At 41.1% G+C, this 23,855-nt stretch overlaps 1 protein-coding gene across 1 annotated transcript; it reads right to left on the minus strand.

Annotated features, from left to right (window-relative positions):
• Positions 1 to 859: 859 nt before the first annotated feature.
• On the minus strand, positions 860 to 22,691 carry LOC147728553 (fibrinogen alpha chain-like). The gene is made up of 6 exons (XM_086962330.1): positions 22,334 to 22,691; positions 19,141 to 19,269; positions 16,128 to 16,311; positions 8,306 to 8,451; positions 2,668 to 3,943; positions 860 to 1,701 (listed from the first exon to the last, which is right to left on the minus strand). Exons 1-6 carry the CDS (start codon positions 22,385 to 22,387, stop codon positions 995 to 997), a joined length of 2,496 nt encoding a protein of 831 aa, XP_086818456.1. The 5' UTR covers positions 22,388 to 22,691; the 3' UTR covers positions 860 to 994.
• Positions 22,692 to 23,855: the final 1,164 nt, after the last annotated feature.

A 23,855-nucleotide genomic window follows, 5' to 3' on the forward strand; every position in this document is an offset into this window, starting at 1 on the left:
AATGTACCATGAGTTACCCGCACCGGGTGACACCAACCCTAGTGACGCCACTGCCTTTTGTGAATACCGAAAGTCGTAAAGTTAGGATTTTTCTCAGTTTAGTAGTAGTAAAATTAGGAATCCTAACTTTACTACTACTACTAAATGCCTTTTGTGAATACCGAAAGTCGAAAAGTTAGGATTTTGTCTCAGATTACTTTTGTGATTCGGGTCCGCCGACTTTAATTACCAAAAAATGAACGTGACTGCACGGGTCTGCCGCGGACTGCCATTCTTTAACTAAAATGTGGGCATATCCTGTAACACAAGTGATTTAAGGGGCACCCATCAACTTACTTGACTGCACGTGGATGATAAGTCCCCTTAACTATTAAACGATAGGTGTATACTTCCTTTGTACGGATATCAGATACAGATTATGAAATAGCGAATATTCAAAAGCAGTTGCTTTCGGTGGACTCTCTTCCACGCACTCTTTCTGCTCCAAATACATGTCCTTTTATCTTGTTTTAGTGAGGGCGGTGAGCTACCAGAATATCGAGCTCTTCACATCGACCTACAAAAAGATGGACTCAGAACATCGACTCCGAACATACTTCAAGGTCAGCTAAGAAGAGTAAATCTAGTCTTACCTTGAAATATTTACCTTCATAATAATGTGGCAGTCGATATTCTGTAGGCGATATTTTGAAGGTTGATATAAGTGACCTCGATATTCTGACACACAGCCGTAAGGGCAGAATGGCTGTTTCCGTGTTTCCCACATCCTCCCCCATCTTTTTTTCTGAGTTTGTTTTTGTTTCCTTGATTGTTTCAAACCAACCTTCTCCACCCACTCAAAGAAATCGACAGACGCAGGTTTGTGGAATTAAAAATGGTGTAATTGGAAGCATTAACGTTTTTATGTGACATTACATTTAGCAACACATGTGCTAAAGGTGCAAATCTTGTCTGTGGGGTAAAAAAAATAAAATACAACTTCTTGGGTTTCTGCCTATAATGTCTCTGCAGGCCTGATTTTCATCCTCACCACTTTCAGGGAGTAATCAATAGGTTTGAAGGTGGACCAGACCACCCCGTTCTCAATCTCATATGGGACGTTGTTCCTGGGGTCGTACTGGCCTCCTACATAGTAGATGCCATTGAGGTTGGCTGCCTGGCAGTTGTTGTACCACCACCCGCCTCCGTACATTTCTGCACAACTCTCTTCCCACCGGTCATTGTCCCTGTCCAGGGTGCTGAACTTCATGTTGGCATGGGACGTGTACTCTGAATCCTCAGGCGAGCCTTCAATGAGCGGGTCCCCCGCGGTGCCGTCATACTGAGACACTTTGAGCGCATAGCCCTCAGATTCAGGCCCCACTTGCACAGTGTACTCTGCATAGGCCTCTGCCCCTGACCAGTCCTCTAGCTCCACTCGAAGGATTGTGTCCCTCTGGGTCAGCAGATGGAGATATTCATTGCCCAGCCAGCCTTCTCCACTACCGGTTCCGTCCAAGTTGCTAAAGCCTTCCTTGTAGTCGTGCCAGGTTCGATTAAAATTCATGGATCCGTCTTTCCTCTGTTGGATCAAAAGCCATCCTCCAAGATTGGTGTCTTGGTCGCAATAGACTGACAGCACTTTAGTAGATCCTTCTGGTCTGATTTTGAAAATGCCACTTTTGGCACCAGAAGAGTGTTTTTGTTGGATATCAGCACAGTCTAAAAAATATAAATACAAGTTGGTCTGGTTTACAACGAGTTATAAGTAAACTACACAAAGGCCCAGGAGCCTCTCAAAGATAACATTAATGATAAGTGCATGCACTCATTGGACAAAATGGTTTGGCCAAGAAAATTGAGGCCTGCAGAAATATAAATTTGGTATCACTTATATGTGTTTGCCAATATTTCTCCCAAGTAAACTTTGCTTGGAAAGCAGCTGCAGCCTTGATAGTTGTGTTTCCTTCATAAATTTTATTTTTCAAATCTAAGTGTTAGCACACTCTAATTTTGTAATGCGAGCTCTCTTTCCAACACTTACTTGAAAGAAAGTAGCAGTTGTTTTATGTTGTCAAATACCATTTCGACTTGTTTCTGACGTTATTTGAAAATGTTATGACAACATTTCCAATTTAATGCATGGTAATATTTCATCCTGTAATTTAGCATCTATTAAATTTAAGTTAAATAGTGTTGTGTTTCTGGGATTGTGGTCTTTATCTTGCCATACTTATAAACCTAGAAACCGAACTATTTTAGTGGCTATTGTATAAGTCTGTCTGCACAAATGGTCTACAGAGGACTAACCCGAAGGTGAAAAGTAGTTGCCTCACTTAAAGAGCGAATTGGCTGCTGGTCATGTGGAGTCTCAGTTATCAAAGACCACAATGTTTGTATCATCTTTGGGGTCCATATCTAAAAATGTCCCCAGCTTATGCTGACAGCATAGCACCTTCACAAATAAGAGCTATATTTGCTATGGAAAAATGCTTACTAACTTACAGTATTCGAAATTGTGATCAGAAAGGAGTTCAAATGTAGACATTTGGGGGGCAAAAGGTCACTAATTCTATTTTAAAAACTGGAACCCTTAATCTGCTGCGATGTTTGCGTTGCATTGATTTGCCCGGGTGATTTTGCTGATGGATTGGGTTTGGCACTGGGCTTACTTCTGACTAGATTTACCTGTCCCAACGTAGTGGTCCTGCAAGTTGACAGCTTCCTTCTTCACGCTACGAGCCTGAAGGTCTGGGTTGTCCTCCCCACTCTCATCGTGCTGGATAGGTCCCAGGTCATCAAACACTGGGGCGCTCTTCATCGTCTTGATGTCAAAGGGAGAGCCTTCTTTCGTGTCCCCGCTGCTGCTGACGACTACCGTTTTGGTAAAGGAAGAAGAACCGTCAGGAAAACTTGGGGCTCCTAGGTGGAGGCTACTAAAGTCATCTGTCTCACCTTCACCTAAGTCGGAGAAGACGTCATGAGTAGAATGGATGACTTTTGTGGACGTCGAGCTACTCCCATCTTTAGTGTGAGTGTAGGTTGACCCACCGCTTGTGCCACTGCCGGTCTGCACTTTGCTGGCAGTCCCACTCTGGAAGAACTCATCCAGGCTAGGAAAGCTGCTCAGGTCAGTGAAGCCATTGCCAGAAGAGACCTTGACATTGACTTCCGCCCCCTTCTCACCTATCCCCAGGCTGCCAAGTTTAGCGCACTCATCACCCTCACCACCGGAAAATGATTCTGTGACAACTTCTTTGGGGCCAGTTGGGCCTTGGACAATTTTTTTAGAAGTGGTTTTGGTGCAAGAAACAACGCGGCCTTGAGTGGTGACAGTGCTGGTAGTTGATTTTTCTCCCCCTGTCAACACAAAGCCTTTCCCGTCACCCCCTGCACTGCTTAGCTTGCTGCACTCGTCCCCTTCACCCCCAGTGATGGATTCAGAGATTTCTTCTCTGGGGCCATCGGGGCCATGGACTGTTTTCTTTGTGATTGTTTTGGTGCACTGAATGACTCGACCATGTGTAGTGACAGTGGTAGTAGATTTTGAGCCTCCCCCTGCGGCTTCAAAGTCCTTGCCAGAGGAGAAATCTTTGGTGCCTGTGTGAATGATGGTGGTTTTGTCAGGGGCGGGGCCAGAAGCCAATGGGGCAGTCCCCACGCCAGTGCCTATTACCTCTTGATGTCTCTCTATAACCATTTTGCGTTGTTCAATGTCGGAAAACATATTATATTGTCCGTCTCCAAATTTGTCCACAGGCAAGGTCTTGAAATGGGTAGGCTTGTCGTCTTTAAGCAGCCTCATCTTCAGCACAGGCAGCTCGTTGGTGTCAGGCTGCAGGTTGATCGTGGAAGCTTGGAGCAGCTGCTGTCGCATGTTGTCATAGCTGCTGGTGTCCACGTTGTACGCAAGGCCCTTGGAGCAGGATCCCTTGCAGGCACGGATCTTGATGTCAATGTCCACCTTTGAAAGGAGAAAGACAGAGTTAATAAACTGAGAAGGGACAGAAGATGGCAGAACGAGTGCGAAGAAACCTAGGGCTAAACATGATTGGGGAAGCGGGAAGTTATAAAGAGGAAGAGAAGGAGCATGAATTCCATCTATTATTAAGGCAAACGGGAGACAATGTGGACAAGAGATATAAGAGCAAGAAAGGAACGAGGGGGCATATTATCAAGAACAGTGATAAAATTATCGCGGCTTAAGCAGCAGGAAACTGCAGCTAAAGCAGCGATAATTGGCTTGATAATATGCCCTGGATAATTCCAATAGAAGCCCAGGTTCACACTAGAACATGGGCTTCTATGGGAATTCACAAGGTCATATTATCAAGCCCATTATCACTGCTTTAGCAGCAGTTTCCTGCCACTAAAGCCGCAATCATTTTAACGCTGTTTCTTGATAATATGCCCCAAGGTTTTCTTTAACACAAAAAGACAGGAACAACTCGCAGAAGGAAATCACGTTAGAGGTAAAAATGCCAAGGAGCGATCTTGTGAATGAATACCAACAGTGAAAGGAGAAAGCAGTTCTATATCTCTTCACCTATAAGTGATAATGAACGTCAACACCATATGATTGCTTCCTTTTGCACCTTTTTACGAATCCAGAATGAATGACTGACAGTTTCCTGTTCATTATGCCCTCAACCTGCGTTGTCGAGACAGATCTTCTTATGTTCAAAGTATGAAAACACAATATATTCCTTTGTTCTGCTAAATTAATCTCTAATCATCATATGCCACAGTGGTAGAGCATGACAGCATCTACACATGAAGATGGTAAGATTGCCATTGCACATGGTAAATACGCACATCTCTAATTTAAATGCCATGGTTTCTAAAGTAAATTATACAATCATGTCCTTAAAGTTCAAGCAACCATAAGGAAAGTCACACCAAACAAGGTAGACACAAGGAAACCTGGTTAGGTGAAAAAGATCAGATAGTGAGACAAATATGGAACCTAGGTGAAAACTGAACATGAGTATGAGAAAAGTCGCAGATCGCACTGTTTTGAAGTCAACTTCATTACAGACCCTTACTGGGAACCTTTTATGGATGTTCTGGAGCCTCAGGTTAGAATATGCCCTCTTTCTACACCCTTTTTTGAGAACAGTGGGGATAATTAAAATAATTCACATCTCTTACTGCATTAAAACCTGAAGCATCATTCATTCAAGATTATCTGAACTCACTCTGGAATGGTGCCAAAAGAAGGGAACATTTCTATATCTAAGTTTTTGGAGTAATGTGAATTAACCACCCCATTGTTTGGGAAATAATGTAAACAAGAAGTCACAATAGATACCCGTGGTATCTTCTAACACCAGTGGATTGGAACACGTTTTCAAAGTGATTGGGAGTGGATTTTTTTCTACCATTCTGACGGTGCATGGAGTTCTCTGGTCTTTTTTACATTAGCTGTTTTCAAACGTTTTTGGAGGCAATCCGTTTGTTTATTTCTTCTGGTTGCTGTTATGGTCCCTTTTTGTTGCTCTGCAATGGATGGCCCACAATGAGGTCTCAACGTAATAGAACTGCCACACATATTCCTGTGTCATGAATGTATGATAAAGTACTTCTGAGAGTCTCTGACCTGAACGAGAACTGGTCTCTGTCCTTTCAGCCTGTGTGGTTTCAGAGAGTAGAGCATGTGTTTTATTGCCTATGGTGCTCTTTCGAGTGTGTATCGACTTGTGCTGCCTTGCTCTGCAATTGTCCCAGTCTCTGGACATAAATCATCTTGTGCGTCATTTGCAGTAGCATCACTTGTGTTACTCTGTGATACTACTCACTTTGCTGCAAGATGCCTACTATGAGTAGACTTTGCCAATGCCGGATGCTCCTTCGACTTCAGGTTTCCTGGCATCAGGTTCCTCTTCGGAGGCTGCACTCCTTCTACTATTGCCTTTGACTTCTACTGGATGGACTGGAGATTTCTCTCTTTGTCCTTTGGATCTTGATGTTCAGGTCTCTGTTGATAGGTCGTCTGCGGATATGGGTTCCATCTCGTACCCCAATGACACTCTGACAATGGATGTAGTAGACATTTTGGAGATGCCGTCCTTTAATTCAGATGCCTTCTTGGCACATGTTATGACTTTTAGCATCTGATTATGTTATGAAAGATTTATATGAAGCTTAAGGTGTTTTTTACATATATTATTTTTCACATATATTCATTGTTATTGCTTATTCTTATGTAGTCCTCTCCTTCTAATCAAGGGGAGGGTGTTGTGGAGCTTATACTTAGTGCCAATGTATCTTTCCTTTTTAACTTAGCATCTTTTTCTAATGGTGGTTTACACATGTTTCCCCTAATATGAGAATATGCCAGGCATGCATTTGTTTCTGATAGACATTGTCGCCCTTTAGTCTGCACAATTGTTCCAGGGTTACACATTTCAGAACACAATTCTTTGGTTTTTTTTTCCTGTGCTCGTAGGAGACGACTTTTCTGCCTTAGACTAATTAAAGATGTTGTTCTGCACCTCTGGCACAGTCTGATAAGCTTGCTTGTTTATTATTTAAACAGCCTTCATGCTTAAGTTGGTGAGAGGTTCACTTCCCGCCGGAGTTATCATGGAAGCTGCCTGTAAGCTGTGACTGAGATGCAGTCCTGCTGTCCCTGACCTTCACCCTGAGAAAAGAAGATAGCTGTGCCAGAGAAGTGTGCATGCCTGCACACTCAAGATAGGATGCATTTGTTAATGCACCATAGCTGGCTACCTGACACACTGTACCATGTATGGGGGTTATGTCAATACAACAGGACTGGCAGAAGGGTACTTCTGATACGCTCTTTTTAGATATTAGTGATAAATAGGAGTAACTTTAGTAATATTATGAACAATTAACATGATTGTTTTTACCATTCTAATAATGCTTATAACAATGATGTGTCTCATGTGTCTAATAATTGGAGTACATATTTTATTTACACAGATTAGAGTTTTTCAACAAACACTATAAATGGCTTTCTTGTATCTTTTCTTTTTGACATCTTTGGAATGCAAAAGTGACAAACAACAAGTTTTGATCTGTTTCCACAATTTTCTTGAGATTCTTAGGGGTCATGTTTGAGGTTACTGACAATATCTATAACTCTGTAAGGTTAGGATCTTAGATGTGGTACTGCGAGTTAGCCAATCAAACCAACATTTACAGATTATATAAGAAAACTCAGTCTCTGTATTATGAAGTGTTTTTGATCTAATACACAGTCCCACTAAATTCATAGGAATCATATGAAAAACTGGTATTATATGAGAAACAGGCCCATTAGCTATATTTATCAGCATAAGGTCCCCCCCGCCACCCATTAATAAGTAAATTATTTGGGATACAAGGCATACACATGATTAGCCAAGTTTCATAAATGTTTTCTTAGGATTCATTGTAAATGTTTATGAATTGTCACACTAAGGGTACGATTTATATATCGGTTCATGACCCGTTGTTCTTCCAGGAAAATGGAGTAGATTACTCCATCCTCCTGGTCGAGGGACCACCCGCCAAATTTATAAATGACCACCAAGCTGGCGGTCACTTATAAAGCATTTTGCAGGAACCACCATCACAGTGTTTCCTGCAAATACATATTACTGTTTGATGGCAGATGGTTCAGCTTGACGCAATCTTGTACCAAATAGGTTTATTTTTTTATTTTAAAAATGAAAAAAAATATTGCTGTCCCCCACCATTGGAATTATCTTCCATGACAGGGGGAGCATTATTCACACTTGACTGTCCCTCACCACCAGGGTTTGCCCGTTGGTAACGGACAGTAAGAACATTTCTAAATGGCTACATGTATGCCCATCTAAATTGGGTGGATGGACATGTAGCCATTTCTCTGACAGCCCTTACTGCGTTGGGCCCTCAGAAAGTTTTAGGTAAGGCAATGACAGAGTAGTCACTGCCGTAGCCAAACCGAAGGTTCCCCACATCTAAATCGGGCAGGTGGACCTTCATATTGGGAGTGTGTGTACTCGTTTCCATTGTGACAGAGTATACACTCCACCAACATATAAATCAGCCCATAAGTCCCTTTCCTTATCGTGATCAGAGGAATAAAATAGAATTATTTTTATTAATCTGGAGTTGATCTCTGTGGGACATGTAGAGAGTGCAGCTGAGCTGACACTATGTCAGTATCAAGAAGTTGATTCCAAATATTTTTCTAAACAGCACTGGCATACTTTCCAATTGCCCAGACCAACCTTGCACATTTCACCTCCTCCTTAGGGAGCGGTCTGCTGAAGAAGGTTTATGGGTTTACCCTCTCCACTCCTTAGAAGAGTAAAGGAGTACTGCCACTCACCTCCAAGCGCTTCATGTTCTGGACCTGCTGGCGGATGCTGTTTTCCAAAGACTTGATTGTGTTCAACTGGTTGACAACTTTAATCTTCAGGTTCGAGATTCTTCTCCTCAAATCATCCGAGACTTGATTATAGAGACCTTCACCAGCTGAATAGAGAACAGAGGTTCAATGTTATTGTATATTTTTTTAGAGGGGTCTCTACTCATCACAGTCTAACCCAAGGGTGTAAAGCAGCCACCCGCAGCCCCTGTAGTGCAGTGAGACTCACAGCCCTTCCCGAGGATCCCAACCCTTCAAGAGAGCCCTATTCCGCCCAGGATCAATAAATATCTGTGAGATACGGGCGACTCATGCCTTCCATCACATTATGCCAGTGACCATCATTTTGCTCTAGGCCACTGGTCTGAACTCAATCCCACTTAAATACTTGAGTGGGGTTAGGCTAGGATTTTGATACTCATGAAAGGTGATCATTGAGAGTCCTGGAGTTTCAGGTCCACAATGCCAGAAAATCAGTTCCTTTCACGTTGTTCACAACCAGCTGGCCAGCAAATCCCAAAGTACCGTGTGGCATATTGTGTTCCAATGGTATGCTGTGCTTGTGCGGTATGTTCATTACTGTGAGACCCTTTCCATCCTCCCTAATCCATGAAGTTTCACACATACTGGCATTTATGACGGCTTGGCGTATTTCCTGCTCTCAGAAGTTAAGGAATATTGTGGATATTTATGTGACTCAGGTTTGCTCTTGCTCTACTTTTGCTTTTCTTTCTCTCTCTTCCGCCCTATGTCCATTTCTCTCCCTCTATTTCTTGTCTTCTCTCCCACTCATGTTCTCTATCGCTATCTCTTTCGCATTCCTTCTCTGTCTCTTTTGTTCTCCCCGTCTTTCTATTTCCTTCACAGTCTTACTCTCTCTCTTGCTCTCTCTCGCTCTCTCTCTCTCTCTCTCTCTCTCTCCTCTCTCACACCCTGTCTTCCTATAGTGTTTTCTTCAGAGTAGACAAAGAGTTGTCAGATAGGACTTTGAGGGCAAGGTCAACAGAGACACATTTTTCGATTTAAAACATCAATATTCGCATTTCAAATAATAAATGTATTTTTTTAAATGTGCTCGTGACTTTCTTGAAAAGCCTGCAAGTGCAAGGGCCATAGGGACGATACATGTACCATCATAAAAAACTGAAGAAAGCGTGCTTGATCAAAAGCAGATGCTACACTAAAAATATCTTTTCCAGAGACTTGTAATTAGAAATGTATAGGTGTACAAACTTGAGATATGCCACATATGTCACATCAGCATGCTAATGACCTACGGTTAACATCTGCATGCACACTACACACCACAGACTTGGATCTCCATAGGTCTATTCAACCTTCTGAGGTTGGTACAATGACTTTCTTCGTATTGTGCAGGAGTAGCCCAAAAAATATCTTGAACAATATGCCCTTTTTTAAAGGCCCTAAAAATAACATGGGTATTCATGATTGGGTAATAACTGTTGGGTGTTCCAACACCAAGATGAACAGATCCGCTCATTTTCCACTTGGAACAACCTGAGGTCCATAGCCACAAAAGATCGACGCCGACATTCCTGATCCAGGTAGTGACGGCGACAGACAAACTAAGGCACAACTAACTAGTGACTTGCTCATGGAACATCAACGGGTGGGACAGGCAAGAAGAGAATCATAACCCGGAACTATATAACTTTTTGAATATGTATGATATTATTTGTTTACAGGAAACCTGGAAAGTATGTTTTTCATAATCAAAATTACTTATCGCTGGGTATTCCAGAAACTAAAAGCTTTTGGGGTAGTCCGAGTAATGGTTCATCCGTACATTTGAGATGCTTCATAGGTGTCTCAAACTACCGGATTGCATACGGGACCAATAAATATCCTTGCTGTTTGGGTACAATTTTCTCCTAATATAAAAATTCATGTGATCATTGTACGTATCCCCCACCCTACGTAAAAGCCCCGGAAAGGGAGAAATTATTAATCATCCTAGAGGATGTTGAAAACATCTTAGATCTAATCCCTAATGCCAGGATCGTGTTCACAGGCGATTTTTAATAACAACCTGGTCCAACCAGGGCAGAACGCCCCTTAAGGGGATAGCATAGATTTACAGTCAGCTGTCCCTGATCCAAACTTTGCGCTAAAAAAAACTCCTGGCAGGATAGATTGTTTAGTTCCACTCTACTGGTCCAGGGGTTTCATTATATAAATGGTAGGTATCGGACCAACCAACCCGCTCGTTCAACTTTTAAATTGCCAGGCAAAGAATCAGTTATCAAATATACTGTTTTAGGGAAGGTAATTCAATTCAATTCAATTAATTTATATAGCGCGCTACATACCCAGAGGGTCTCAAGGCGCTTGAGGAAGGGTGGGGAATTACTTGTCGAATATCCATGTTTTAAGCACTACGGGGTCCGAGGAGCACACGTAGTGGAGCGCTACGATACCAGAGCAGGGAGCGGCCGCTTCTGAGCCAGTCAGGGCGTAGGAAATATACTGGCCATAAAAAATTTGAAATCTAAGCTAAGGACTGCAATTTACCAGATAAAAAAAAGAACAAGAACGCAAATGGAACAAGCTCCACACCGCAATAGCCATCAAAATGAATAAAGATGTTTAGTTCATAGTTGGTCATGGCACTAAAAACTCTAAAGTGGGGTGTAGTTACTGCATAACACACAACCAATGGAAAAAGCACCTGTTGGTGCTTTACATGATTCAGGAAATGGACATGAGGGGCACAAAAGGCCAAGTAGATAGATTCCAACTTAGAATCAATCTTGCAGATACCGTGTAAATCTTCGTGGGCTTCAGGTTCTAATATGCTTCCCTTTGCCCTAATGAAGCTTAATCCTGAAAAGAGGGGTTTGATTCTAACACCTATGTTCAACTTGGTCATATATACAGGCTGTGTTTTACCTTCATGGAAATCAGCAATCTTGTGCCCCATATATAAACGAGACCCCAAATATTTGCCAACCAGCTATCGCTTCATTGGTCTGCTTGATTCAGATGGAAAACTATTTGCTAAACACCTATTATCCCATCTATACATATGGGTGGAAAATCAAATAGATGAACTTTCCATCAGTCAGGGTTCCATCCCAGTTGTAGCACATTAGATAATATTATAGCCTTAACCGTGATTAGACAGAAAGCCTGTACTCAGAAAAATAAACTTTTCGCTTGCTTTATAGATTTTTCTACAGCCTTCGATAAGGTGAATTGAACAAGGTTGTGGAGGAGGCTTCAGAACAGGGGTATGCAGCTAGGTCTCTTACATCTGATAATAAAACTCCACAGCAATACATGGGTTAAAGTGAAGATCTCCATTGATTATGGTCTTTCTCCCACAATTCCTACCTTTGAAGGCTTAAAGCAAGGGTGCCTTTTAACTACATTCCTTTTTAATTTGTATGTATCGGATTTAGCAGATGCATTCACTCATAGCTTAGATGATGCCCCTAAGTTAGGGCAAACTAAGGTTCTTTTTTAGCTTATACTGATGATCTGGTCATTTTAGCGATAGCCCAGGTGAGTTTTCAAAGGCAACTTAATTGAATCAAAGTATATAATCAGGAAAATAACCTTTTTTATCAATAACAACAAAACCACGGTACTGTTATTTGGTCAAAATAGTTCAAAGAATATTTGGAAAATAGGTGACACTAAATTAGAGGAGGTTGGAGTATAACCGTATTTAGTATTTGATATAGAAAAAATTATTTCCGAGAAATGTCATGTGAACATCCTAAAAAGTAATTTGCGGCTTCAGGACAAGTCTGCTTTTTTGAGATGCAGGTTTTTTTTACCTCTCTTTTAAGGCTTTTGAAGGTACATGGAACTAAAGGGCTGCACTCACTGACAAGTAATGTAGGATGTGCAAGTTAGCAGAAGAATCAATTGAACACATATTGTGCCTATGCCCAGCCCCACTAGATGCATTGAAAAATATTTAAAGTCAATGTTTAATGCTGAGAGCATAATAAATATACCAGAGTATGTATTAGTATGCTTCAAAGGAGGTTCGGTAAAAGTGGTGAGTAACCTTGTAAAGTTCTTGAGGGAGGTGGTTAAACTCTGGGTGAAAAATACTTTACTTTCAATTTTGTAATTTCTTTTTTTAAATGTTGGGATTTTTAATGGTGCTTTTTAATTAGTATTTTGAGATATCTTTTCTGTAAAGTAATTATTATATATGGTTTTATGCACACTTTCAACAATAAAGTATTATATCGCTCTCTCTCTCACTGCTGTGAAACAGCCCAATTAAGCCCATTGCCTTAAAAAACCCAATCAACATGGCACCTGCTGGATCTTCTAACTTCTAATGATTGAATACATGCTACTAAATTTGCTTTCTGACATGATCTGCCAAGAGCAAGGTTTGGGGATAAGCTCTGGAGCTTCATAAGTGTTGAGCTTGACATTCTTACGTTTTTCTTCTAATTCTTCTAAAATATATTCCCTGCTACATCTTCCAATCAACTGTGAGGGATTTCTTGTCTCTTTACGGATTGATTTATTACTATGCGGTGGAAGTGAGTTTTCATCAAGGATTTGTTTGTTGTTTAACTCTCTTTCATTGCTAATTTCATTGGAGTATCTAGCAATATAATTAATTTACAGCCTTTGGAATTCTTTAGTTCTGTTGTAATTTTCTCGTTCCATCATTATTATGCAACAAGCCTCCACTGAGGTCCCATTGGTAACTGTATTTTAAAGGATATTGCACAGGTTGTCCATTAACATGAGGAAGGTGGTAACTCAAATGTAACTGGCTGAGGTTTCATCAAAAGCGATTTCATATTCTAGACCCTCACCATGTTACTTAAAGTTTAAGAACTATGTTTCTAAAATATTGATTTATGAAGTTGCACATCTATTAAATCTACGTACTCAGTGTACATACTTCTAGCGATGATACCGAGTTAGAGTCTTGTCTGGTAATGATAATTCTTTGGCAGGATATCTACCATTGTAAATTGGCAAGTTACCATTGGTTCAGTCGTATAGATCGGTGGAAATGTTGCTACTTAAGAACAAACTATAGTCAGGAATACCCTTAGGTGAATCTTAACCTGCAATTACTACCATAGGTTTTGCTAGCTTGTACACAGCTGTTGAGATCACACTGTGCCCTTGTTATCTTGGAACACATAGCATCCTAAAAGCCAGATATGACAATTCATAGAGCTCACAGTATCAAAAGGATTGAAATCACATGCCTGAGGGCCTTAGAACATGATGGCATAACACACATCACACAACTTGACAAGAGACCACAATATGGCTTTTAAGTAATTTTTATTTGTTTTGCTTGATGACAAGCGTAAAGAATCAAATCCAGAAAATACCAAAAGCTGAAGGCCAATTTACTATTACAAGATCAATCGTGGGATTGGTGATTTTTAAGGAGGATTTATATTCCCCTGCAAAGAGGGTCTAAATTAAAGTGTAACACTTCTGTGCATGCAGGACCAGAATATCTGAACCCCCTTCTCGCTTTCCACACAACAGCCAGACAACTCTGCTTTGGCCAACTCGCCCTGGCTTCCGTCCCACAGATCCACAAGACCAGAAACAGAGGAAGATCCTTCTCCTACATCGTCGCCAAGACCTGGAACACCCTCCCCCTCCCCCTCATGCAATCCACGTAGGAAGGACCTAAAGACCGGGCTCTTCGACTGAACTTCCACACCCAGACTGATCAGCAACCCTACCCCCAGCATTTTGAGACCCTCACGGGTGAGTAGCCACGCTTTACAACCCCCTGATTGATTGATTGATTGATTGATTGATTGATTGATTGATTGAATTATGCCTCTCCCCATTCCCATACCCTTCCCCTCTTTTACATCCCCCACCTCTCTCTCTAACCTAATCTCTCTTGATTATTTTTAACCCTTTGGCAATTTGCTTAAATTGTGTAATATTTCAATTGCTTTCTACCGTTCCGTATTGGGTTCTGAATATTACCTCATTGCAAATTTTTCTATACTGCAATGAAAACTCATGCAAAGCGCTCTGATGCCCCCGGGTCCAGCCAATGCTATATAAAACATGTTACATAAATAAATAAATGTCTCCATAGTTATAATAACCCCTCTAAAATAAAGGATTCTTTACAGGTTCAAGAAATGTAAATACTCACTGATTTCTCTCACTTAAAGTATCATAATAATTCTTTTAGAGATCCGAACATACATTTTAGTGACTTCCAGACCATGATAGACACTGCTTACAGTCCAGGATTTTTGTGCGATACCCAAATTCCTTCTGAGTGTTGTAGTCAAGTTTTAATTCCATTGAAAAAATTATACTAACACACCTGAAATCAATGATTTGTAAGTAAAAAGTGCAAGACTGGGGACCGTCTGCACAATGACCTGAAGTGAATTGATCACCCTAAAAATAAATCGTCTTTGCTCTGGGCCCGATTCACAAACGTTTTGTAGATGACAGAAACCTCTGCATCATAGATTTTTACGCGAATAGTTGGCCTAGCCTCTGGCTTGCAGAGATCCCCTGCAGTATTTTTGAAAATACAAGAAAATTATGGATTTCCAGAATTATTCCTATTCCTTCAGGCGTACGCCTGCAAATTGTCTGGAGTACGTCTATTTGAAACATGCATTTGCATATTTAATTTATGTTTTACTTTCTTCCCCAGGGACAAACAATGGGCTTAATATGTACAGAGGAGAAGCGTGTTCCCCAAGACTCCCATCAAATATTAGAATTCTGCTTCTCCTTACTAACTCTTGAAAGGGTCTTCGCCCTTTTATTGGGGTAGTTCGGCATATGTTTCCAGGGAAGGAAGCAGCCCAATTTATTTAGAGAATACTCACATCGTTATGATGTCGCACCTTAATGTGTTTTGCCAGGATAGCCCCATAACAACTCATTGTCTGCCCCACACGTAAAACTTAGTACCGGTAGACTTGCTGCAATATTAAGGTCTGGGTGCGGATGTTAATGTCCATTGATCCTGATTCTGTGAATCAGGACATTTGGGCAACTTGCAAGATTTTGACCCATTTGCTATTTTTGTGTGAATATTCTGTCCTTTTTACTTATTTTTGGATGTACTTGTGTGGATTTTGAGAACAGTTCTTTCAACAGATTCTAAGCACACTGACCTCTTGAAACATTTAATTAACCAGTTAGTTTAATAGATTTCCTTTGACCTGGGTACATGCTGCGATTTCCTGATCCCCACGGGCTTAAAATGGGATAAAAAAAACTGGGAGGGTCTCTTAAAGGGAGGGGGGGGGGCATAGCTTAAAAACACCCAAGCTAAAAATCTTTGCTTAGCATAGTGTACGGCCCGACTGGCATTTTGCTGTTTCTATCGTTGCATCCAGATATGTAACACAGCAAGTAACATTACACCTAAAACAAGTCAGGACTCTTGGCTTTGCCAATGGTTGTTAGCTGCTTAAGGTAAATAAGCAACAACTATGGCTTTGTTGTGTACATATGATACTGAAAATGATTCAGTTCTGAAATGATGAGACTGTGAAAGAACTATAACGAGACTCTTTTAGGTTACCTCAAAGGCAGTGAGCAGTGGTACTGCCTCAAAGTAAAGATGTATCTGACCACCGAGGGTGAGGGCAAAAATGGAGAGCCCAATAGGGACCCGTCTCGGCACCTGCTTTTTAGAACTGTCGGTGCTGATCACCGACAGGACCCGGACCACTTAAAGCCCCGCCTACAGGCATCTTTGGTGGTAATCCACCAATCCATTCACACTGAGAGCATTGATAGTGAAGGTAGTGCTACTTACTCTGGCCTGCGTTTAGGTTCTCTTTGATTATGTTGTAGGTTTCTTTGGTGGTCACGTCAGCACTCTTGTACGTATTTTGGTTCTCGACCAGTGCTTTCCGAACAGCATCTATTCTCTTCCCAAATTCCTTATCCTTTTGATCAGCAAGTCCTTGCATTCGGCAGCCAGAAGGACATTTTGAGCCCTGCATTTGGTAAAGCAGAAGAAAAGACATGAAAATAGCACTGAGCGCCTCCAATTTTGTAAGGTCATAAAAGCACACAGATGTGACCTGTGACGCCAGATGTGTGTGGATGCGCAATGAGTAATCCCAAGTGTGTGTGTGTGTTTCTGCGTGTGTTTACCTATGTGAATGTGTGTACCTGTGTGCATTTGTGTGTGGGTGGCAGAGGAAGTGATATGTAATCGCATATGCTTTTATGTAACTGTGTCTAGAAATATGTGGTTAATCAAGCGCCTGGCCGTCAGTCACCGCGTTATGGCTCATGGTTATTGGAGCTGAGAAATAACACTTGAGGGGGCACCCTGATAAGTATCCTCCTAGAGAAAATAGCGTCTTCCAGCCTGACCTCCCGTCTACACGTCTAGACACATTGCTTGCATATCAGGGAGATATACCGACTACGGACTGTTCTACACTTGGATTACGTCCCTTTGCTGTTGCCTTGAACAAAAGACAAAATAATATCTAATGATCACTGTGAACTTCCTTGTTAGCGATCGGACATCTGAAATCGATACAAAAACCTGGGTGCAGTCTACTGTAGAAAAGAGATTGATATGAGGGCTGACAGTGGATTGAGAACCTGAACGAATTTGAGGATATTGCCCTGCACATGCATAACAAATCCCATTAGGAGACTCTACTTGTGGCACCTCCTTATATTGTGGTTATGTGATTGCTCGTGATAGAAACGTCTGAACTGCAAACGTGCGAACTGCCTTGAAAAAGTCTATGTTTAGACGAAACACGTGTTGGCAAATTCTCTGTTGGGAACATCGAAAGCAATAAAACCAACTAGCAACAAAACTATGAATCATTTGTACTTAATTTTACTTTCTGTAATATCATTGACCTATTGAAAAACGACATTTGAAGAAGCAATAACATTGAAAAACTTGTGTTTGTTATACTTGTCCATTACATATTGGATTTGCATATTGTTATTTGAGAGTGCTGACTCAAACTCCTTTCTTCAAATTCTAATGTATACACAGACTTAGTACTGTGTAATTAGAACCTTAGGTAATGGGTGCCTGGAGCTACTAGCACCTCCATCTTTGACCATCATCTAACCAACTGATTGTTTTCACACCATATTACATGTAATTAGACCTGACGTTCTAGATTTGAGGTGGGATTATCTTCCCAGTTGGGATCCACAACTACCTCCCCATATAAATTACATTTCAGGCACCAATGGCTTCTAACAAGTCAACACCATCCTATTATAATATACTTCTTATATACTGTCAGACCAACTCCAAGGCATGCAGTTTTATATGAAAATAAAATAAAACTAAAATTAAAATCTATTTTGGAGATCAGTCCTCCAGATTTCAGAAATTGAGACATTTTTACAGACGGAAGCAATTGGAAATCCCACCAACATTTAGATATTAAACATTACAGACGAGTAAAAAACATAATGATCTCACCAGAAAAAAATTAATCCATTAGACTGCGGACTGACCCTACCCATATACAACCTTAGTTACAATTAATGTTTGCGGTAAATACAATACTATAGGCTTTGCTATATAACGGAAATGGTTATGATCGAAAATAAGATTAGCTATTAGCTTAACTTGAATTTCAAAACGGAGAGCATCTTCAGGTACCTAAAGTGTGAGCAAGGTATGGTCACTGAATACTTATAATGACCTTGAAATAACATTAGTGCAACCCTAGGCCAGGCCAAACTCCCCTTCAAAGAAGAAAAATTAACCCAGGACAGTAACTAGCCATAGCAAAAATATAATTGGTGACCTGACTCTCATGGGCTACAAAGCCCTTACGTATACTATTAACTATGAAATGCTAGATTTTTGTTAATGATATATGTGGACCCAGAATGGCACTTGGCTAATCGGAAACATGTACAGCTTAGGATATGCATTAAAATCTTAACACATGGTACAAATTGAAAAATGTGTGTCTTTGCTATCCCTACAGGAAGTCTGGAATGGTGCATTTCTCGTTTGTATTTGAAAAGCACAGAAAGACAATATTTACACATAATGCAGCAAACTATGTTTGACCTTGATGACAGTAATTAGGAGTCTGACCAGTGACTATTATTTTCCAATCTCCGGGCCAAGAGATCTTATTGAAAATGGGACGTATCCCAGGCATCTGCACAGTTAACAACTCTTTATAAGTACATCACAAGAGACCTTGTGACAAGTGTAGGTGAATTAGTAAGTATACTTAACTAACGCAGAAGGAGTGTATATCCACGAATTTAGGCTTTAACTTACAATAGCCTTTATGGTGTTCCTCCATATTTTTATGTGTATAATTGTGCCGACAAGGGGTATTTTTGTGGGGTTTTCTATTTACAGAATGACTTTTCATATTCCTGCTTTATTCCATACATTTTCCACTTTAATAAGAAAGGTAATAGAAAGCAATTTCCAAGTCAGATAAATTGTTAGCAGCCATGTTACCGCATCAGCTTTAGGCTTGATGGTAGTACTGGTTTTACACAGTACTAAAGACATAAGCTGCCTGGCACAATCATGAGATCCCATTCTGATGTTCTGAGCCAAAGAGCCGAAGATGGGCAAAAGTTGAGTGTTGTGATAGTTTCATTTTGATTTACAAGGAAAGCCTGGACTTGCATTTTTGATGATCTGTTAAGCTAACCACTGAGTAGATTCAACAAATGACAATTGTTGGGGCATTCAATTTGTTGACATAGGAGTAGCAAGAAGTACTGGTACACTGATGACTGAAGCCTGGCTCTGCTGGTGTAGTGTGGTCCTTAATAGACATGGGCTGCACTCTTACCCAGTCTTCATCCGCGCAGATACCCCAGTTCCTCTCCTGCTTGCACTGTGATGCTGTGCCATGCTCGACGACTCTTGGGCCCCTGCCGGTAGCTCCTTCCTCATCAAATGTTGTGCCTCCATCCTCCGACTTGCAAGAAAGAAGAAAGGAGCACTGAATTGGTAAATAATTATACAAGCTGGCTTGAAACAACTCGAATATTACATATAAAAGCAGCAACTAGAGGTGGGGTTCTGACAGTTTCCAGTGTATCATATTGGTCTCTGCATATATAGATAAATGAAAATCCATTTGAAGAATGCTCTTATATGTGTAGGGGGTGTTGTGTGTGCTGTAGTGTAGCAAACATATTTCCAAGAATGCCATATTTTAACCATTGCAAAGAAAAGCTGTTCATTGATGCACAGATTAGGTACATTATGGGTGGTGTTGGCCTCTGTACTCTGTTCTGCTGAATTATCCATATTGGGAAGGGGCCAAGATCGATTCACATATGATTGGTCCTTGTCTATAATAAGAGGGGCAAGTTAATTGATGATGGTATGAAATTTGGCCGCATTAGTTACTATAGTTCAAGTCACTTCTAGCATTTCCATCTATCACTTTTGTGCTGTTTAATTACCCTGTCTTAAATTGCAGTGGGATGTCAAGCAGAGGGTCTCCTTAAATGAAAGGGATATATCCAGATGTGGATCATAAGCTTGCTGTTCTATGGGACCAACATTTTACCTCACTGATGAGGCCCAACAAGCCTAAAACAGGTATCAGGCTGCGTATGATCCCGGTAAGAAGAATTTGGATTGTATTATGAGGATTGTGGCTTTTTGCCCTTAGAAAACATTAAAACTCATTAAGGTGGTCCTGGCCTAGCACTTCAGGGAAGAACCACTAATGATTTGTATATGTTGGATTCTGTCTGTAATGGTAAAGATATTCTAAAAACTGTCCCAGAATGCACTTTATAACCCAGGACATTTATTCCAAAGAATCTCTGACTGAGTCCTTTAAATAGCTCTTAGAAACAGGGAATTTTTTAGGAAAAAAGGGTACTTTCATCGAGTTTTTTCTTGTATTTTTAGGTGTCTTAATTATTTAAACATATTATTTGTAGTATGGATCTTAATAGAAATTGGCTACTCTCTTCCCTAGTTGTCATCAGCACAGATACCCCAGTTCATAAGGAAATCTTGTATGCAATGCTGAAGAGAATAATTCTTGCATATATTTACATAATTTATGTATGGTTGTGTCTTCACATATACACAAGTAGATAAAATACATGCCATTTTCAGTCTGGGTGTTAACAGCACAGCTGTCAAACACATCTATTGATAACAATATATATTGTGTGGGATTCAGTCTGTCCGTTCCACCACTGGCTTTATTCGACCAGCCTCTTTCTGCCATTGTCTTGAGACTTTGGGCCGGATTACGAGTTTGACTTTCACACATTGGTGGCAGCAATGCCCCGTCTGCTGTGGGACCGCCAAACCCATGGTGCAACTGCCCACCAGATTAGAAGTTATATCCTTGTCTAGCGGGCGGTCCAGCGGCGGTCTGACAGTGGCTGTCTTTCAGGTACATAGTAGAGCCTAACAGGTACAGCGCCACTGCCAGAGCCCCGCCTGCACCTTCCTGCAAGGTGTGGCATACATGCCACACTGTGCAGGAACTAGAGGGTGCAAATCGAGGGGGGCACTACATGTGCCCCCCTCCCCATATGCAACCCAGGCCCAAATCCATCTCTTGCCGTTCTGCCACCCTTTTCATTGGTAGGCTCACCGCCATGAAAAGGGTGGTGAACTGGCAAGTTGGAATATGCTTGGCGGTGCCAGCTGAGGCCCGCCAACAAATTCCTGCCGGGTTGAAGACCGCCGGCCCAGCAGGATACTTGTTTCGGGTGGTGCCAGCGGTCTCATGACAGGTTCAACCAGTGCAGTCGTTATACTGCATTTGGTCCCGCAGGCCCCCCCTGGTGGCCAGAACACCACCAGGGGTTCGGCGGTCTCATGGACCGCCAAATTAATAATTAGTCCCTTTGTCAATAACATCGAGGCTCAGCCTAGAGGAACTGCATGAAAACTACTTTACAATTTATATTCCTCGATTCCACTCCTACTTGCTCCCTGCTATGTCTCTCTGTAAACAGAATGGGGTTTGGGAGCACACTGTCTCTCAGTCCCAGCACAGTTCACCACTTTGCATCCTGGTAAATGCAGTACACAGTTCAAACTTACTTCTCTTGTCTCTCTGTAACACTGCATGCTTTGAAACATTAACCCTTGGCCTGCTGGCTTTGCTAATCCTTGTCTAAACAGAATACTCGTAACACTGTATTCTTACAGGATGCCAACACATGTCTTTTGCTATTAGATACTAGACTAAAAGCAGTGGTTTGAAAATACATATTTTATGGAAATTAGGTATAATTTCTCAAAGTCTGAACATTTGAAAACTTGCAATCATGAGAATAACATTATAATCTGAACATCGCAAGGAGCATCCGCAAAAACCCTTCAGTCCTACATATACATGTTGTTTCTTTAGACGACATAAACATGATTTTATTACAGCTCGACTTCATGGTTAACTCAAATGAACATTCTTTCCGTTCCTTCCACTACACGTTTTAGCCCAACTAAAAGCTGCTAATCATGTCATAAAATATATACTAGGTAACGTGCATTTTGGTCACATCATTTCATTATTTGGATTTTGATTACATTTAAAACCACTCGACTATCATGTCAACCGAAAACTCCCCTTCCCAAACCTTGCGGGAATCATAAGGCCACAAGACACAATAATACTCATTTATTTTACATCGTGATTTCCATACAAGAAATCCTTACTCGTTAGGCATATGAAAAACTACTCATTCTATTTGTAAACTCTTGAACTGGCACGAACAGCCATTTTTGGTGTGACGTCACAGAAGAGATCACGCACGGGATTTTAGAGTAACTTAGGAGGAGACCATACACAAAAGCACGTTATAAACTCCAATTCATTTATAGATTTTTTTATTTTCGTATTTCGCACAGGTATGAAAAAGATGTCTGGTCTGAAAGAGTGGCCTAGATTTGGAAAAGGGAAGCCCGTCAGACTACCAATAAATGGCCATTGAGTAAAACGAAAAAAAACACAACCTTGCAAAAAAGACGACGTAAATCAAACAGAGAGCTGATCATACCCATACTGTGCCTGTCAGGCCGAGCAGCACGCAGAGGACTGCTACTCGCAACATTTCGTCTGTGGTACCCGCTGGCGGCTTCGGCTCCAGTGAAGTGTCTCGTTTCTTTCAGGTGACATTTAAGTTGTAGTTTGGGATGTGGTTTAATCATTATGCACCCTCCTGTTTACTAGGCAAACAGCATGTCCTAGCCACCCACCCAGGGTGGTGACATGTCAGTGTTGCACAATGTTTGAAGGTTATTCGTCCACGTTTGCTCCAGGTGACCTTCTGTTCTCTAAATATTTTACTTCAGTGTCAATACCGTGGGCAGCAAGCTCAGCAAATATTCAGAATTTTAGTAAAAGCTATCGGTACATGTACGGATCCTATGAACAATATGCCACCATCTTTATAAGGCCTGAGGACACTGAACGGGCTGTGTACCAACTGGAGTCAGATGAGGCAGGTCCAAAGTCATGAAATGTCAAAGAACCTCTTTAATGATAAATAAAAGAGGCTGGAGCGGGAATGTGGGAAAGTCACCACTTGGCAACCAAACATGAGTCCAAACCTCTGCTCAGAAATTCGTTCATATGTTGTAACTCAAACATATAGGACGGATTGCGGGAAACATCCCACCTGGCAGGCATCCACTTCACCCAAGCTAATTGCACCTACAGTGGCCATAGACTCACAAGTAGCATGAAACAAAGATGAGTAATGAAGCATGCATGAGCATGGAAAGTGCGGGACACAAATCTAAGCCCCAGAGGGCCTCTTTTACAATGATTTGGCATAGAGCAGCACCGGAAGTCTTTTTGCTGTGCTGCCCTACGTCAAATCGAAAGGGCAGGAATTAACAGAATTTCTGAGATAGGGTGCATTCCTGTCCTTTCAGCCAGCAGCGGTGACAAAAATAACAATCGCATGAATGAATCTATTATCAAGCCCAGCAGTGGTGGCTGAATAATGAACAATTAAGATTAGAATCAATTAATTTATACTTTGATGAATCTCCAGTAAACAGTTTAAACACGGGTGAGTATAGTTCAACAATTCAGAGTATTTAATACAAGTAAATAGACAGGGTACAAAATAATATACCTACATACAACGTTTTGCACAGAAATTGTGACCTCAGGGACCAGTATGTAAACATCTATTCCAAAGTTTTTGAATGGTGGAAAATTAATCTGAGGCAACAGAAAACAAATCCAAAGAAGCAAATAATTGTGGAAATAGATGCCCTAGTCGACGTTTCGGTCTCTTTGGCTGATAAGTCAGTTGAACCATCTTCAGGATGATGAATTAAAGGAATATGGTATAGAATGGACAGGCAGGGGATGGATGCATACCTCTTTGGCATTATAGTTCCACAAGGAAGGGAAAAGTTACTTGATTTGCTTTTATGGCATGTACAGTTACATACAGAAGGTTCACAAAAAGTGTAAAAGCTCTAGTGACAGCCCTCATGGGGTAAATTATCTTAGAAACTGAGCATGTGATGGGTGTCAGAGAGTGCGAGTAAATAAAGTTCACT

The sequence above is a fragment of the Lissotriton vulgaris genome, chromosome 3_1 (assembly GCF_964263255.1).
Source record: "Lissotriton vulgaris chromosome 3_1, aLisVul1.2, whole genome shotgun sequence".
Classification (NCBI taxonomy): domain Eukaryota; kingdom Metazoa; phylum Chordata; class Amphibia; order Caudata; family Salamandridae; genus Lissotriton; species Lissotriton vulgaris.